This window comes from Taurulus bubalis (genome assembly GCF_910589615.1).
Source record: "Taurulus bubalis genome assembly, chromosome: 3".
NCBI lineage: Eukaryota > Metazoa > Chordata > Actinopteri > Perciformes > Cottidae > Taurulus > Taurulus bubalis.
Window position 1 is genome coordinate 18,109,461 of NC_136591.1, and position 18,040 is coordinate 18,127,500.

Below are 18,040 nucleotides of genomic sequence, written 5' to 3' on the forward strand. Positions count from 1 at the left end.
AACAAGTATAAAGCAGAACTAGTGGTTATTTCCATGGTGGATGGCATAATCGGTATTCGTTTTACGGAGATAAGCCAGGCGCAGTTCCTGGAGGAGTTGGTGAAATTCACCGAGCTGTGTGCGGTTACGGATAATATTATGAACCCAAACACCAGGGCGTTTCATGTTCCGACATGTTTGGGACTTCCACAACAAGTATAAAGCAGAACTAGTGGTTATTTATTCCATAGTCGATACCGGAAAAGACAGCTCTTTTTCACGGAGAGACCCGACAACGATAAGCCACGCCCTCTTTGTGGCGGCGCGATTTGTCTTTGTGGTGTTTGGTGTGAACACCCTCATTTCACTCGCGCGACCAAACTGAAGCGGTTCCTCATTGATGAAGGAGCGATATTGATTATATTAGTTTTATAGGGAAAGAGTTCCCTCGAGATCTCAAGATCCGTTCTCATATCATCATGACTTCCTGTACGAGCGCAATCGATTCTGCCGACAAGGAATAATGTATTTACGAGACCTTCTCGAGCCGTACATTGAACACCACAGGTGCAGCCGATTAACCGTCTCAAATACTGTATGCATAGACTATCACCCGCTGCAGGCCGTGCTCTTCGTAATGTTTGTTTAGCGCATAATGGATGTGTTGAAAGCACTCATAATTATGTGACAGTGTTATTAGTACACCATACATACATCATTCTTGTAGAAAATGATTAAGGTGGACTCATGATAAGAATACAGAGAGTCACAATTTATTTTCACTGCTTCAATTGATTGAATTTCTAATTATGAATAATACATACATAAATACTGATCCGCCCATACACATATTCAAACTCCTAGTTATATGGTAATATACACATACATGTATATACACATATATTGTACATGATACATACATGCATAATTTGTATACTACTGCAATATAATTTGTGTACTACTGCCAGCAGGCACATTTAAATAAATATAATCTGATTGATTTGGGTGATGACGTACTTCAAATTAGCCGATACATTTTTCCATCACTTACGCATTTAACTTAATTTTGCGATGCTTATGTCTAGCGGTGACGGTGTTAAGCTGCTTTCACAGCAAAAGCGTTGCAAAAACGTTGCGAATATTCGCAACGTTTTTAGTGTGAATGCAGCATCAGACTTTGCCATGATTAAGGTCTTGACTTCCTCATATGCGTTCATGATCGTCCCCTGCTTATCAGTGGAGAAAAAAGTGGCTTGTGGCTGTGTTTGATGTATTTCCCCCTCTTTTGAAGCAGACAGGCACGCGCAATTATCCAGATGACTGAATTAACATTACCGTTTTTTGAGCACGGATCAGCCGTGGAGAAACCGAGTTAGCCTGATGTCAATCATCGCGGTAATTTAAAATGGATAATAGGACATTTGATTGACTTTGTTGAACCATGTACAAGAAATGGGGCCCTGGTCTGACCTGTCAGCTGTTTGTAATCTCATGATGAAGTGAAGCTGCTAAACGTTACAAGTTAAAATGAACCTGAGTCATGGTGAATTATTAAATATTAATACCAACAAACAGCAAAAAGGATCAGGTCTATAAAAGATCAGGTCTATAAAGGATCAGGTCTTTAAATATCAGCTCTATAAAGGATTAGCTCTAAATGTGTAACTACACAAGGTTCAGATCTTATTGCTCCAATTTCAGATCCCTTTCAATACATTCAGGGGGAGAGCACAGACATTTAAACATGGAGACATTGCATCATCTGGTTCATGACATCATCTGAAAGGCTGTATTCTCTGTTTGTAGCTGAACACACGTCGGCTGGTTTACTGCAGCTGTATGAACCCAAAATACATAGATTCATTTGTGATTAAGTTCAATAAACGGATAAGAATTAAGCAGAAATATCTTCATTATTACGCAGATTTGAAATTCATGTTTTTGTTATTTTTCTCCACAAGACGACAAACAAACAACTTTTAAAACACTTGTTTTCTGAATGGAGTAACGCTGCAACTGCTCCATCAACACTCAACAAGCTGTTAGTTGTCTTTGGTTCCGTGTGGTTCTGTTGTGTTCTGTTGTGTTCGGTTCAGTTTGGTTCTCTCTTGATCCTGCCAGTGAAGGTTCACAGCTTTCAGAGGATGAAGAGAAACGTGAGGCTGTTCAGCCAGAAACTTGAGAGGCGGCTTTTAAAGGTTTTGGGGGTTTTGAATTGTATGGTTTCCAACACACACACACACACACACACACACACACACACACACACACACACACACACACACACACACACACGCACACACACACACAGAGCTATTACTCTACGAGCTGAATGAAATCAGAGGATCAGGAGATGTAGAAGTCTACACACCCCAAGAGAGTAGGGCTGTGTGTGTGTGTGTGTGTGTGTGTGTGTGTGTGTGCGCGCAAGTGTGTGTGTTTTCCATTAGCGGGAAAAGGAGTTTGGTGCCTTTTGATGTTACATCCAAACATTGCAGAAATTTCATGCTGAACAACTTTAATGAATGCAGAGGGTTTAGTCTCTCTCTCTCTCTCTCTCTCTCTCTCTCTCTCTCTCTCTCTCTCTCTCTCTCTCTCTCTCTCTCTGTCTCTCTCTCTCTCTCTCTAGCTTTTCACAGAAAAGAAAGGGTTAAAACACACACACACACACACACACACACACACACACACACACTGATGCTTTTAACGTTTCCAGTGCGTTGGCTGTGGTCGGAGCTGAGCCGGAGATCAACGGAGGCCATTGTTCCTCCGAGAGAGAGAGAGAGAGAGAGAGAGAGAGAGAGAGAGAGAGAGAGAGAGAGAGAGAGAGAGAGAGAGAGAGAGAGAGAGAGAGAGCATTCTTTCCACTTTCCTTCTCCGCTCTTGTCTGTTATTACTCTGAGTGATGGCTCATCTTTCCAGCTGTTTTTGAGCACAATGAACATGTTTTATGATCGAAGTGAACATCAACGAATGAAACCTTCTAAACGTTTCATGTGTCTCCTGTTTGTTTGAGGAGGAAGACGTTCTGCTCTTTCTCTCGGTGAGAGGAATGTGACCCCCCATGCAGCTCCAGAGTCCACATGGCTCGGATATGGAAACCTCTTGTGTTTCAGACCTCCATATTCTGGAGGATTATTTCAGTACATTCATCTGCTTCAAAAACATGATGCAGCAGATTTTCTTGGTCCAGATGGGATACATTTAGGCAGAGCGCTAGTTGTGTGGCGGTTAGCACAGGCAGGGGAACCCACACTTCAGAAGGATTATCGTGGATTTGTCTGATGACTCATCACTTTATGAATCTGTGGTCTGACTCACTCTCCTCCCTTTGCACTCCATGCTGTCTATTAAGCCAAGCCATAGGACACATGTCCTGGGGAACTTTTTTTACTTTAATCTGCACGGCTGCATGTAAACAGAAATGTTAGTTATTACTTTATTTTAATAAGGGCAAAAAACAGATTTTCTTTTCATGTAAACGTATTTGACAGCAGAGCGGTGGGACGAAAGATGGAGATGGTTTCCTTAGAGTCTGATGTTCCTGAATAATCATTATTAAATAAATAAATATTACATTTTTTGTACGGATATCACACTTTTTTTGTCTGATGGAGCAATCTGGTTTACTTGAAAGTGATTGCAATGTTCTTTATTCTATTATTTATAAAAGCATAGATGGAGTCACTAGAAGTACTGTGAGGTATTACTTTGCACTAATTATCTACCACATATGCATTATTATGCTACAATGTGACATTTTGTAACGTTTTGGGTTGTTGGTGTGCCGCGGGATTTTTTTATTGTAGAAAATGTGCCACGGCTCAAAAAAAGTTGAAAAACCCTGCTTTAGCTAACAGCACGACTTGTCTTCTCCCATTGATTTCCTTCTGATTTTGGGGTCCAATCTCTCAAAGACGGTTCCTAAACCACTCTTCTTGTGTCCTGTCACCTCGTTCCTTTTAAAACACGTAACTTCTTCTTGAGAGCGTTTGTCTTCGTCCTCTTTGTCCTTGAACCTTTGATAAGGACCACCTGGACTGTTCGTCCTTGACGTCTCCCGACTCACCTCCTGACTTCTACTAGTCCTCAGTGTGTGCCTCCTTCATCTATGGTCCAGTCTCCTCTACCCTCTTCATGGGTCCTATCCTCCTGTCGCCTTGTGTCCTGTCCCCTCGCGTCCTTGTCTACTAGCGTCTTGTCTCCTGAGTAACCTCAGTGGAGGTCATCCGTTGGTGAAAGCTCATGAATGTGTCCTCCCACCATCACCTGCAGTGCTGGGCTGCAGCTCCACCGACTGTAATGTGGTGCTGACGGAGGCCCAGGGGGAGTTCACGTCGCCCTGCTACCCCCAGAAATACCCCAATTCGCAGGCCTGTAAGTGGACCATGCAGGCCCCCGCCGGCTTCATCATCCAGCTCTCCTTCCTTGACTTTGACCTGGAGGAGGCGCCGGGCTGCATCTACGACCGGGTGCTGGTGAACACGGGGAACGCGGATGTTAAGTTCTGCGGCCCGACGGCCAGTGGGCTGACGCTCAACTCCACGGGGAACGTGATGGAGCTGCACTTTACCTCTGACTTCAGCGTGCAGAAGAGGGGGTTCAGTGTTAGCTTCCGACACGGTAGGTTCAGGCTCCATAGTCCAGTTCTGCTCCTCTAGTCCAGACCAGCATGCCGACTCAAAGGGATCAAGGGTACCGTAGTTATCTGGACCATCGCCGCGCTTTTACTTTGAAATAAAGGCAACAATTGAAGCTCGTATGATTGGCTGAGAGCTGATTGTGTGATTCCATTAATAAGATGCAGGTTCTGTAAAGAATGAGTATTTGTGTGAAGTTGATGAACAGAAAGTAAAAGTTTCATAATTGTCGGTTAACGTCAAGCAGAATGAGACGAGGAGTTGAAATGAAGATCAATGAAAATATTTTCATTGATCTTCATTTTCATTTTCACTGTGTCTGACTTTCTTTACTTTCTGTCTCCTTCATGTCTTCGTGGCTCCTCTCCTTCATTCATCCTTTCTTTCTTCTCCTGATCAACCCATCTTTCCTTCGTCTTTTCTTGCTGTTCACACATTCCTTCTTTATTCGGTCTGTCCTTCACTTCCTTTCTTCCTTCCTGTTTGGATTTCATCCTCATCTCCTCTTCTCTGCTTCGTTCCTTTGTTGCTTCTTCTCTTCTTTCTTTTCTCACACTTGTTTCTCTATTCTTGCTTTTCACTGTCAATGTTTTCCCGCTTTCCTATTTTAATTTGCACACACTTCTTGCCTCCTTTCTTCCTCTGTGCACTTTCTTTTTGTCACCTTCTGGTGTTTAAACTTTTCCATCCTACTATCTATCCATCCTTCCATTCTTCTATCATGTTATCCTTCCATACATCCATCTGTTCATCCTTCCATCCTTCTATCCTTCCATCCTTTCCTCCTCACCACTTGCATCTCATCTCTCCAGTTGCCGTGGCCCTGAGGAACCAGAAGGTCACCATCTCTAAGGGAAACAGGTTCATCAAGGTCTCCGACTCTGTTTCCATCCCGGCGCTCAGTCAGCTAACGCTCTGCTTCGAGGTGGAACGCAGCAGCCAGAAACAGGTGAGCAACACCCAACGCTGAATGAAGGTGTAGACAGAGGAACACTTCATCCCTCCATCACTCTCCAGGTGACCTTGAGCTCTGGCAGGAAACGTTGTGTTTATCGCATTCCTCCACCGAGGACGAAGAATCCAAAAAACAAAGAAAAATCTCTCCTGACCACCAGGGGGCGACTCCTCTGCTTGCATTTCTATACAGCCAGAATGCAGCTTTAACACATGAAGCATAGACTTCTGTCTATGTTTCATGTGTTAAAGCTGCATTATCTCTCCTGACCACCAAGTGGCTACTCCTCTGGTTGCATAGAAGTCTATGCTTCATGTGTTCAAGCTGCATTCTCTCTCCTGACTTGTAAACAGAAAGAGTGGATCTTTAATTACTACGACAGCAGCAACAACGAGGTCCTGAGTCTGGGCTCCGATCAGTCCGGCATGAAGGTGATCGTGGACGGGGTGGTGTGCCCCATCGACTCCATCATCTCCTCTGCCGACTTCACGTCCTCCATGAGACCGTACTGCGTTCTCTGGACGTCGTCCAACGGCCGGGTAGGAGTCTACTTCAATGGGAACTACTGGGCCAAGACCTGCTCCTCCTCCAGCGGCCACTCGGTGCCCCCTGGTGGCCAGTTCCTGTTAGGAGGTGAGCTTTAACCCAACTTAGTAATGTTTAAAGACGATGAAATACCTAGTTATGTTTAATAAAGAAATGACATACTTCGGTATGTTTAATAAAGATGATGAAATACTTAGTTAGGTTCAATAAAGATGATGAAATACTTAGTTAGGTTTAATAAAGATGATGAAATACTTAGTTAACGGCTTCTCTCTGTGTGTTCAGGGCAGCACAGCTTCAACGGGAACATCTACAACCTCCGTCTGTGGGACTACGCCATGACTGTGCAGCAGCTCAACGCTCTGAGCTGCGACGCCGTGGGCAACGTCATCGACTGGGACAACAGCCACTGGACCATCCCGGCCGGCTCGGCCCAGACCGACACCGCGCTCAGCTGCAGTGAGTAGAGCCACGGCGAGTTATGAGGTCACGGCTAGTCATGAGGTCACAGCTAGTCATGAGGTCACAGCTAGTCATGAGGCCACGGCTAGTCACAAGGTCATGGCTAATCACAAGGTCATGGCTAGTCGTGAGGTCGCGGCTAGTCATGAGGTCACAGCTAGTCATGAGGCCAAGGCTAGTCATGAGGTCACGGCTTGTCACAAGGTCATGGCTAGTCGTGAGGTCACGGCTAGTCACAAGGTCGCGGCTAATCACGAGGTCATGGCTAGTTATGAGGTCCTGGCTAGTCCCGAGGTCACGGCTACTGTGGCTGTGGGCAACTGTGGCTCAGTGGTGAGCAGGGTCGTCCTTCAATCAGAGAATCGGCGGTTCGATCCCTGGCTCCGCCAGCCCATGTCGATGTGTTCTTGAGCAAGACACTTAACCCTAAATTGCTCCCGTAGCTGCGCCTACGGTGTATGAATGGTTGACAATCTGATGTGGCATGGTGCTCCTATCATCAGTGTATGAATGGGTGAATGATGTCATGTAGTGTCAAAGCGCTTTGAGTGGTCGGAAGAAAAAGCGCTATACAAGTACGGGTCCATTTATCATTTACGGCTAGTCATGAGGTCACGGTTAGTCACGACTAGTCACAAGGTCACGGCTAGTCATGAGATTACAGCGGCTAGTTGGTGAAGACGTTCACCCGTCTGAGTCGTTGTGATGCTGCACTACTGTGCAAAACACCACGTATGCACTAACTCAGTGTTCTACGACGCAGGAACTTCAAGCTCTAAATGTTTCAGTCTGCTTGATATCAGGCTGGAAATTCACAATCAGACTTCAGCCAATTTCTGCTCACTTTTGACAGCAGCAAGTAAATTAATTGACTCCAGCCACCAGTTTGGCTGCTGACCAACCAGCAACCACACACACACACACACACACACACACACTGGTACTAAAGGCCACAGAATTCTTTGACACACTTAAAAATCTGAAACCACGTTTACATAATCAACCGTGTTTAAGTATTAACCATTAAAGAGAGTGAAAAAGTGTATGTGTGTGTGTGTGTGTGTGTGTGTGTGTCTGTGTGTGTGTGTCTGTGTGTGTGTGTGTGTCTCCACAGAGTGGTTCTCTGCCTCTTCTTTAAAGCTGTAAATGAGTGTGTAGCCGCAGGAGGTTAGCCACAGCGGTTTCAGTGAAATTCCTGCCAACGCTTTATGTACCCGCTGGAGAACGGGCCTCTCCGTGTGTGTGTGTGTGTGTGTGTGTGTGTGTGTGTGTGTGCGTGTGTGTGTGTGTGTGTGTGTGTGTGTGCATGTTTGTATGCCTTGGAGACCTGCAGTGGTTTTCAAGAAAATGGATGATTTTGCACAAAGCTTCCTGACTCTGTTGTACACACACACACACACACACACACACACACACACACACACACACACACACACACACACACACACACACGCAGTAACAGGCCATGTTCTTAGTGTTCACAGTGGAACAACGTATGAATTGATTAGAATGTGCATTCATCTTTTGGGGAAAACGTTGACTATTCGGTATGTTTTGATTGTACACAAAACATTTCCTACGACGTGTTGAAACGTGTTTCATTTTCAGCTCTTCTCTGATAGAGCAGCAGAGCCGGCCGAGGACGTGGAGTTGCTCCTCTGAGTGTTTCCTCTGGTCGTTGCTCGTCAGTGGACTCTGGCGGCTCCGTGAGGTGTTCAGGAGCCAGTCAGAGAGACCGGCTGTGGAGGCACTGCAGGCCGACTGAACTGTGAGTGACGGGCTGTAGGCCAGCAGCCTGGCTGCAGGATGCTGGCTGGTTGCAGGCTGGCTGCAGGCTGGCTGCAAGCTACTGGCTTGCTGCAGGCTGGCTGCAGGCTACTGGCTGGCTGCAGGCTGCTGGCTGGCTGCAGGCCGGCTGCAGGCCGGCTGCAGGCCGGCTGCAGGCCGGCTGCAGGCCGGCTGCAGGCTGGCTGCAGGCAGGCCGCAATCGTATAAACGGAATGACTGAAACCTGAAACTGTCGAGGTGCTGACGAACTCTAAATCCTGCCCCGAGAGCTATTTTGGTTTAGCTTTTATAAAAGTATAAACTTAAAAGATGAACGCTTAAAGAACTTAAAGGGACATGCTGCCACCTTTCATATGGGTGTCTAATCCTTTTTGATCATAAATGTAGTAGTTTGAAGCAATAAATGCATCCTGGTACATGTCGGAAATGCCTATCTTCAATAAATTACATTTACCATCAAACCATTTTTCACATTTGGTGAAATAGATAATTTATCTTACAACGTCAGAACTGTTCTTACGCTGCTGTTTGCTCATAAAAGAGATACAAGTCTTGATAAAATATTTGAACAGTTGAGAACACAAGCTGCTGGAGGCCTTCTGGACATCTGCAGCCCTGATAGGGTCGATCCTGAAAGAGGAGAGTTGCATTCCTGAAACGAGAGGATCACCGGGGAGGCTGCAAGTAAAAATCACATCGTGACAAATCATCAGTCATATATCTCAAATATCGTTGCTGACGTATGTTCAACGTTGGTTTTTTCTCAAGTGACTACTGTACTTCAGTAAAACCTTGTTTATGTCGTTATTTGGACCCAAAGCACCAAAGTGTTTCCTGTGAAGACAGGAAGTTTATTTTGAAAAGACTGCATTCACCTAACGAGCTGAGCTCGACGCGTGTTCCTGGACCTCTGTCGAACAAATGAGGACTTTGTTTTCAGTCTTACAGTCCTTTACTTTATGACGGCTGAGAACTGAGCTCCTTATGAAAAGAAATGTCAACATATTTCCTGCGTTTCCATTTGTATACCTCTGTGTCTTTGAAGACGTCGCTCGAGGCTTCGGCAGCTTGTGAAGAACCGTTTCCACTATTTTCGGACCCGAATATGAGGAAATAAAAAACGCCCGACAGCAGAGTGTCACACGGCTGCAGAACCAGAACCAGATGAAGATGAGATAGAGCTCAGGAAGCGAAGGATTGGTTTGGGAAAACAAAAGGTGAAATATGGACTCCACTTTCACAGACGTCTGCTGCTCGCTGATTAAATATGTGATCCAAGTTACCGACGGTTCACAGGGTTCTGATCATACAGTTCACATCCGGGTCGGGACAAAGGGACACAACGAGCACCATGAGGCCGGGCAGCACTGTGGGGACCGCCTGAGTGAAGTGTTGAGTGAAGTGTTGTGTTGTAGTCTCTATCTGGAGGATGAGGTAATGTGTTGTAGTCTCTATCTGGAGGATGAGGTGTGTGTTCTATATCTTTATCTGGAGGATCGTCCTTCTTTCCACACAAAATAAGCTCTTCATTCTGTTTACCTTGAACATGTGTTTTCTTTTCTTTTTACGAGGCTTTGGACCATCTGAAGCCTGTTCAATGTTCCTCTGAGCTTTTTATGAGCTCAATGATGGCGGCAGAGCAGCCGCCGCCTGGCGCCCGCCGAGCACTGTGTGTGTGTGTGTGTGTGTGTGTGTGTGTGTGTGTGTGTGTGTGTGTGTGTGTGCAGGCCCGGGGTGGGTAATCAGGAGAATCGGGAGAGTTCCCGGTGGGCCGCCTCACTTCTGGGCCGGTCGAGAATTTTATTTGTTGACATTTGTTAGTCCATCTTCTCTTAAAGTGGGCTACGCACGTTCCGCATTCTGACACCGCAGCCTCTGCATGGGTTGTACCATGCGAGGAAGTTCACCCCTCCAAAATAGAGTTGGTTCGGTCCGTAGCCCGTCTTTTCCAAAACGTTTTCTCAGATAGGCTACCGATAGCTGGGCCGGCCCGACCGCAACGATACGCGTCAGGGAGGATGGACGGGAGGAAGAGGGCAGGAGGGGCTGAAAAAGCCAGGTTGAAAAAAAGAAAGGCATTGGAGGAGGATGCTGCCAAATGTGCCAAGCCTACCGATTTATTTTCAAGAGGAAAAACACAAGTGGCAACTGGTAAAGAGAGACAAAGGCCTAATGATTAGCAACGTAACTATTCGGCTAACGTTGTAGCCTTGATTAATATCCTTGTAGCGTTGTCAACCTATTCCCAAGCAAAATATTAAATTGAATTAAAATATTAGCCTTTTTATATCACCCAAAAAATGGCGATCCATAGACTTTGCAAATATTGATGTATAATATTGATATTGATATTGAAGTATGCAGTAACATGACTCTTAATGTTTCGGAGCAGCAGATTAGACAGTCTCCTACTGAAAATGATGAGCCCGACATTTGCAATGAGGAGGCCATGACTACAGGGACAGGTAGAGAGGATAACAGAGGAAACAATATGAATTAAAGTTATATATTGTAAGAAAGAGCAGTATATGACAGTACTTGATGAACCAATATGCATTGTTTGCTCAGAAGTGTGTGTAGTAAAGGAGTAAATCACCATTATATAATACTCATGCAGAAAAATGATAATGACCATGACAATGACGGCCCCCATGAGGTCTCACTCCAACAAATCTGGCCTACTGCCTAATTCATGTTAATGTGCACAGAGAAGGAAATCCTCATGTCTATAAGCAACGACACAGTTATAGATACAGTGGCTGAAACCAGTGCACTGCTTAGGCGGTTACTGATGCTGTAGATGCTGTAGGTGCTATTCACAATGTAAGTGTATACTGTACTGTGAGTTGAACTGTAAACATTAGTTCAATATGCCTCTTTGTTGAAGAGTGGGATACGTTTCAAATGTTTGATTTATTTATTTCTGCTTTTGTTAATTTATCAACCTATCCTTGTTGAATAGTGGAATATTTGTGAACTTCTCATCTTAAGTGGATTATTATTGTTGTATTTAACCTTTACATTATTTGTTGGACCATGGTATTAATAAAAAAAAACTACAGGATAGTAAGAGCTGAACTGTTGAACTGCTGAATTGCTTCATTTATCCAATTTCCTCTACCATGGAAAAAGTGGGCCGGTCCTGAAATTCCCGGGCTGAAAAGTGGCCCCACTCCCTGTGTGTGTGTGTGTGTGTGTGTGTGTGTGTGTGTGTGTGTGTGTGTGTGTGTGTGTGTGTGTGTGTGTGCGTGTGCGTGTGCGTGTGCGTGTGCCAACAACAGCAGCAGCAGCTTCTCTCGCTGCCGATGATGATAAACATGTTTTTAAAGTTATAATATTGAATCCTGGTGTTGAGTCATTAGATTAATTAAGCTTCAGCTGCTGGTCACAGCGTGATGGAGACGTTGTAAATGTTGTTATTTACTCTGAAGGGGAAATCCTGTTATCTTCCAGTTCTGATGGACTTCTCTTCCTGAAATCCAGGCTTAACCTTTTTAGCCCCAAGCACCCCAGCGCCTCTTGTTCGAAAAAAAAAAAAAAAGAATCTCGTTTTTAAAAACGGAAACTTAATTATCTGAGAGTTGTTAAACTTCAATTAAAATGCTACAATACCGTAGCCCTTGTGAGAAGAGACGCACATTTCTGAGTCCTGAAGGCTCCCTGGTCCGCCCACATTTCTAAAACCGGTAAGTGCGGAAGCTGATGAACATTTCGGTACCCAGCATGCCTATATCTAACATGCCAATGCTTTGTTTTATATTCCGATTCTTTAGGTCCTATTCTTTCCAAAAAGGTGTCTTATTAGTATGTGGGCTGTTGGGCCCTGAACCATACAGTTTGAAAAATCAAAATCAAAATCAAATCAAATATGATCAAAATATGGTATAAAAGTTTTTTTTTTTTAGATGTTTTTTTTCACAAAGAAATCTGAAAAAAAATTATATAAAATAACAAAAGTATTATAACTCATTTGGGGTTCCTACGGCTACTGGAATACAGGGGGAAAGAGGTGCAGACCCCCATGGGTGAACTTTAACAAGCACATTTATGCCGAATAAGAAGCCGATGGTAGAGATGCATTTCCTAAACGAGTCATGTGATCAATAGCTGGTGATCGGGTTCAACTAGAAGTTGAAGAAGTAAAAGATCATCAAACAGCAAATGTTTCAGAAAGATCCCCGATCACGTTTTTTTACCATTAAATTCTACGACCACATCTCAGTTACACTTGTTGTCCTCGCCGAGTGTAAACTTCATGCCTGCACTCAATTTACGAGGAGCATGGATGAGGGACGGAGGGTATGGTGGGGGGCGGTGGGGCAGAGAAACCAGAGGCAGGAGAGAGGGAAGAGGCAAATAATTAAAAGAGAGGGAGTGAATGAAGAAAGAGGAGAAGAGCAACAGGTGGAGGAAGAAGGCCGGTCGTGACAAGGCACAATCCTCAGCTCTCCTCACCTGCTTTGAACCGCACGCTGTTCACGATTACTGGATTCCTGCTTCTTCACTCGGCTGATCACCGCGATGATTTACTGACTTTCACATTCCTTCTGTTAGTGTGTGTGCGTGTGTGTGTGTGTGTGTGTGTGTGTGTGTGTGTGTGTGTGTGTGTGTGTGTGTGTGTGTGTGTGACTCAACAAAGTCTTTGCTTTCACTGCCTGCCCGTTCTCCCACTCGCCTCTGAAGACCTGTGAATATGCATGTGTGGGCCGGAGCAGCCGGGCTCACAGGATTACATTTCCAATGTCCAGACGTACTTGAGGAGCGCTTGATTTCTGGCGTCTGAGAGCACACAGTTGGTGAGACAGACTGTCCCCGAAACAAAACATCAGGAATTTGATCCGTGAAAGCAGCCAAACTGAGTTCCACCACAACCCACAGCCGGAGTTATTATAGACCTGCTATCAGAGCAACTGAGAAAGTTTCAGTGTCAGAGATTCATGTTGCAAACTTTTTAATGGATTATTATACAATGAGAGTGGCGATTTATCCAGCCCTCGTCCAATGCATGCTGGGAAAATTTACCACAATCCTTCACAGGATGGATGATGAATGATCACATTATTGATGATTATAATACGGGTAGATCAAATCAAGCATTCTGATTGGTTGAGAGTGAGTCACGGGGTGTACTTTATTCAGCCATAAAGTACTGTACAGCCTGTTTACATTTAGAGCGTTCCATATCAGTGCACACTTAAAATAACAGGTTGATTTAAATTGCGTGACCGTTAGTTGTCATTTCAAGCTTGACAGTTACCAAACATGTTTTGTGTAAACTTTACTTTATTGTAACGTCCGCAGTAACGACTCACGGACGTTGGTTTCCTTAACTTGCAGGTGTATTGCTTGAGTGTTCACAGTATTGCAAGGGGGCTCTTCGCTAACAGTAACGTTAGCTCAAACGGAACAGCTAACAAGCTCACTTAGCATCCCCCACACTAGCATAACGAACGACAACACACACGTCACTTCCTCCCTAACCTAAAGATGAGGAATGAAAAGGGTTTGATCACAAAATTGTGATAATTTCCAGTGAGAGATAATTACGTCTGTAATTTCCCGACGCGATGCAAGTTCTCTAAACATCATGGAGGAGAAAAATGACGGAGAAACCGCCATACACATACGGGACTATTTTCTCTATCGCTGAAATGCGATACACAACGTTTGGTGGCTACAACTATTTTGTGCTGAAAGGGAGCTTACTATTACTATTTATGAAGTCGCAGGTACCCGTAATATAAAAGCAATAAGGTACGAGAGGCAGTACTGTGTCTACAATAATGTACACTTCAAGGGTGTTGTTAGGCCCGACGCACAGCGGAGGGCTGGCACAGTACTGCCTCTCGTACCTTATTGCTTAATTATGAACATCTGCACACAAATCAGACTTTTGGCAAATCAATTATGAGACCAGATGTACAATTTACTTTTTGATCTATTTGAGTTGACAAAAACAACCTAAAATGAACCAAGTATTTAACATAGTTGTTTCATACTTTACAGCCGCATTTAAATGAATATCAGCAAATTAAAGTGTGAAAACAAATAAACTTAAACATAACGTTTCCTCCTAACCTGTCGCAGCATTTAACCCACATTCCCTGATCACTTTAACAGATTAACCTTTCTGTTTTTACGCCCCCCCCCCCCCCACCCCAAAGGTGTCTCCCCGCCCAGCAACTCCCCGCCCACCACCAGCTGTGACTCCCCTGGACTGGGCTGCCCAGGTAGGAAAAAAAAACGCACCTGCATGAACACAGTCTTCAGCAACTAGTCCTAAAAACAACATAATTCTTCTTCTTTTGTCCACCGAGCCGCTGATCATCTCGAAATAATACATTTTACATAAAATGTTTACTTTTTCTTTGGAAGTAGAATCATATTTGAACTAAAAAACACTGTAATCGGTAATCACTGATTTGATCTGCGGATCAGGAGATGTTTAGACATTCAGGTTAAGCATAATCTTATTAGTTGGAACTTGTTTTACATTGAGAGAGTTTGTTAAATGACGACTTTATGTTAGTTAGATATCTGTTGTCTTTTTCTCATCAGGAACAAAGAGAATACTACTCGTTTTCTCCTCACTTCTTATTGGTTTCATGTCCTAAATTCTTAAACTTCTACATATATTGACGGGTAGCTCCTGCATCATCGGCACTACACGGACCAACATGGGAAATGCACTGCTTTTACTCAAGTGTATTGATCCTCTCTGGTATCACAAAGTAACAACTGATTATGAGCATAATTTGTGTCATTAATAATGAGAAAAGAAGTGAAAGAATGTGAAGAATTTGAGTTAGAGTGGATGGAGACATTCTTCTTCTGTTCATCAATGTGTTCACATGCCGATACCATGGTCTCCAAATATTCTTTATTATTATACATCACTTGGAACATTTCCTCCTCATCAGCAGATGGATTGAATAATAATAATAATAATAATAGTTTAGTGATTGACTCCATGCTAAAATCAAAAGGCGTCATGTCAGCTGATCTCAGTTCAGTTGGTTTCAGCTTTCAAACAAGCCTCAAGGAAACAAACCAATCAGACAGATCCAGCGGCTCCTTTGGTGTCAAAAACAAACTCCCTAAAGATGAATCCCTAAAGATGGATCCTTAAAGATGGATCTCTAAAGATGGATCCTTAAAGATGGATCCCTGAAGCTGAATCCCTAAAGATGGATCCCCTAAAGTTGGATCCTTAAAGATGGATCCCTAAAGCTGAATCCCTAAAGATGGATCCTTAAAGATGGATCCCTGAAGCTGCATCCCTGAAGATGGATCCCCTAAAGTTGGATCCTTAAAGATGGATCTCTAAAGATGAATCCCTAAAGATGGATCCCCTCAAGATGGATCCCTAAAGATGAATCCTTAAAGATGGATCCCTAAAGCTGAATCCCTAAAGATGGATCCTTAAAGATGGATCCCTATAGCTGAATCCCTAAAGATGGATCCCCTAAAGATGGATCCCCCAACCGACTGCCAAACATTCAACCTCGGCAACAAGAGTTCTGTAAACGTCTCATTCAGCCCGACAGGATGACGCTTTTTACTCTAGGTGCCTTGTGAAGGAAGTCCCAATGGCCACAACGTTTCCTGAACCCCCGAAACTCTGTTTAACCAACAAAATGGATTCTGGATGTGTTGAAAAGAGAAACTCTCAAACCTCAACTGGGCTCGGGTTCGGTTCCCAAAAGCCCAGAACACACTCTGGACTTCCAACTTCCCCCAAAACGGTCAAACTACTGCAAACAAGCAAGGAGATTAAAGGTTTTATTTTAAAGGGAAGAGGAGAGAGAGATATCGGAAGGGGAGGTGAGGAGATTAGAGGAGAGGAGACGGCAGAATAAAAGGAGAAAAGACTGGAGGAAGAAATACGATTATAAAGAGAAGAAGTGCTAAAGCATACAGCATCTATAGTCAATTGTCAGAGATGTAAAAAGAGATGTGCTCGTTCTGGTTGTGGCTTCACCAGAAAATTGTTAACTTTCTGTTTCATTTCATTCCAAACTGATTATTGTTCATCGATCGGACAAAAGAAGCAATCTGAAAACGTCGCCTTGGAATCGTCAAAAGGAAACGTCTTCTTCTTTGAACAAAGAGTCTGAGAATCAAAGGGGTTACGATTCGTAGAGTTCTCGTCTACGCATCGTAAACCCTTTGATTCACAGACTCGGTGCTCTTTAAGGAAACCGGAAGAAGAACAGGCGAAAGGCAGCAGTTGAGTCAAGTTGGCCCAAATGACTAAATGCTTGAAAAGGAACGTCTGCCTGTTCCCACTGAACCGAGGAGGAGGAGTAGAGGATGGTCGTAGTCGAGCATCCTCACTCTCATCCAACGACGTAGAAGAGAAATCGCTCTGTTAATGACCCGTCTGCGTCCTCAAGGAACCACAGAACTGGCTTTGTATCCTCTGGACCAGCAGGGAGAACTGGTTTGCTTCAGAGAACAAAGCATTCATCAGGACAGATGGGTTGGGTGGAGTTTAAAGGGATGGTATTTAGTTGTTTTTGGGACAAGTTGGGGCGACTTCCACGTCATATTTGACCTGCTTTTGGCCTCTTATTTCTCAGTCTCTAGCTACCTTCTCCTTTCACACGCTTGTTTGGTTCTGGGCATGGTCAGGTTTGCAGCAGTGAAATGATTCAGATCGTCTGCAATGGATGCTGTTCCCGAAGGTCCACTGTGACGTCTGAATATTGATATAGCAAGACTCCAAAACCACGTTTTCTTGTGTTTTCATCACCTGATATTTTCATGTGACGCAAAGCAGAAACTCCACCTCGTCATCCGTCTACGCATGAGCACCAAATATGTATGTTTTAAAAATGTATAAATAAATAAATACTTGGTTATTGACTTGCTATTGTATACTTGTTAAGCCCACTGGAGGATAAGCCCCCCCCACACACACACAAACACAAACCCACTCCCACTGGCCCTTGGAGTCGGATCTTTGTGTTCTAGTGTGGACGTTTTGAAAAACACATTTTTGCAACGTAAGAGATTCTCGAAAACGTGGAGACAGGGTTTAGAGTCTGAATGGCCCTGATGTCATTGCATCTCTGTGTTGGCTGCGGGTGAGAGGAAGCTGACCCAGAGGAGACCCACATGAGACCCACAAGAGGGTTTTTCTTTTATTTTGAAATCCCAAGTCCAGGTCATCTGGTTTCATATTTTAACACACAGACCATTGTGAAAATACCAAAAGCAACCTGCAGCAGTGCTCTCCTGCTGTGGACCTGGTCCTGGTCCTGTTAATGGTTCCTGCAGCTTCACAACCATTCATCATCTGCTGCATCTTTCTCTCTCTCATCCCGACCGCCAGCCGCTTCCTCTCCCGCCGCCTCATCCACTGACTCCACTAACAGCATCCATGTTACTAATGCCAGCACCCACGGTAAGCAGCCCTCCTCCTCCTCCTCCTCCTCCTCCTCCTCCTCCTCCTCTTCTTCCTCCTCCTTCTCCTCTTCCTTTTCTTATTCTTCCTCCTCCTCTTTCTCCTCCTCTTCCTTCTCTTCCTCCTCCTTGTTCAGCCTTCTGTTTCAGCTTCTTACGCCTCCTTTCTTTCTAACTTCATCTTCTCCATTTCCTCTCCTTTATTTCCCCCTCTTCTAGTTGTCCCTCCTCCCTCGACCTTTCTGAATGCTTATTCATGTTG

The 18,040-nt window shown here is 44.3% G+C and overlaps 1 protein-coding gene across 1 annotated transcript in view; it reads left to right on the forward strand.

The window, feature by feature from the left end:
- adgrg6 (adhesion G protein-coupled receptor G6) overlaps positions 1–18,040 on the forward strand; it is a gene marked incomplete at its 5' end in the record, with an annotated part of 58,408 nt that overhangs the window by 7,370 nt on the left and 32,998 nt on the right. Inside the window, 5 exons of the mRNA XM_079215691.1 lie at positions 4,255–4,602; positions 5,432–5,568; positions 5,928–6,207; positions 6,406–6,579; positions 14,535–14,600. Coding sequence (XP_079071817.1) covers positions 4,255–4,602; positions 5,432–5,568; positions 5,928–6,207; positions 6,406–6,579; positions 14,535–14,600 — 1,005 coding nt within the window. The remainder of the gene's footprint in view (positions 1–4,254; positions 4,603–5,431; positions 5,569–5,927; positions 6,208–6,405; positions 6,580–14,534; positions 14,601–18,040) is intronic.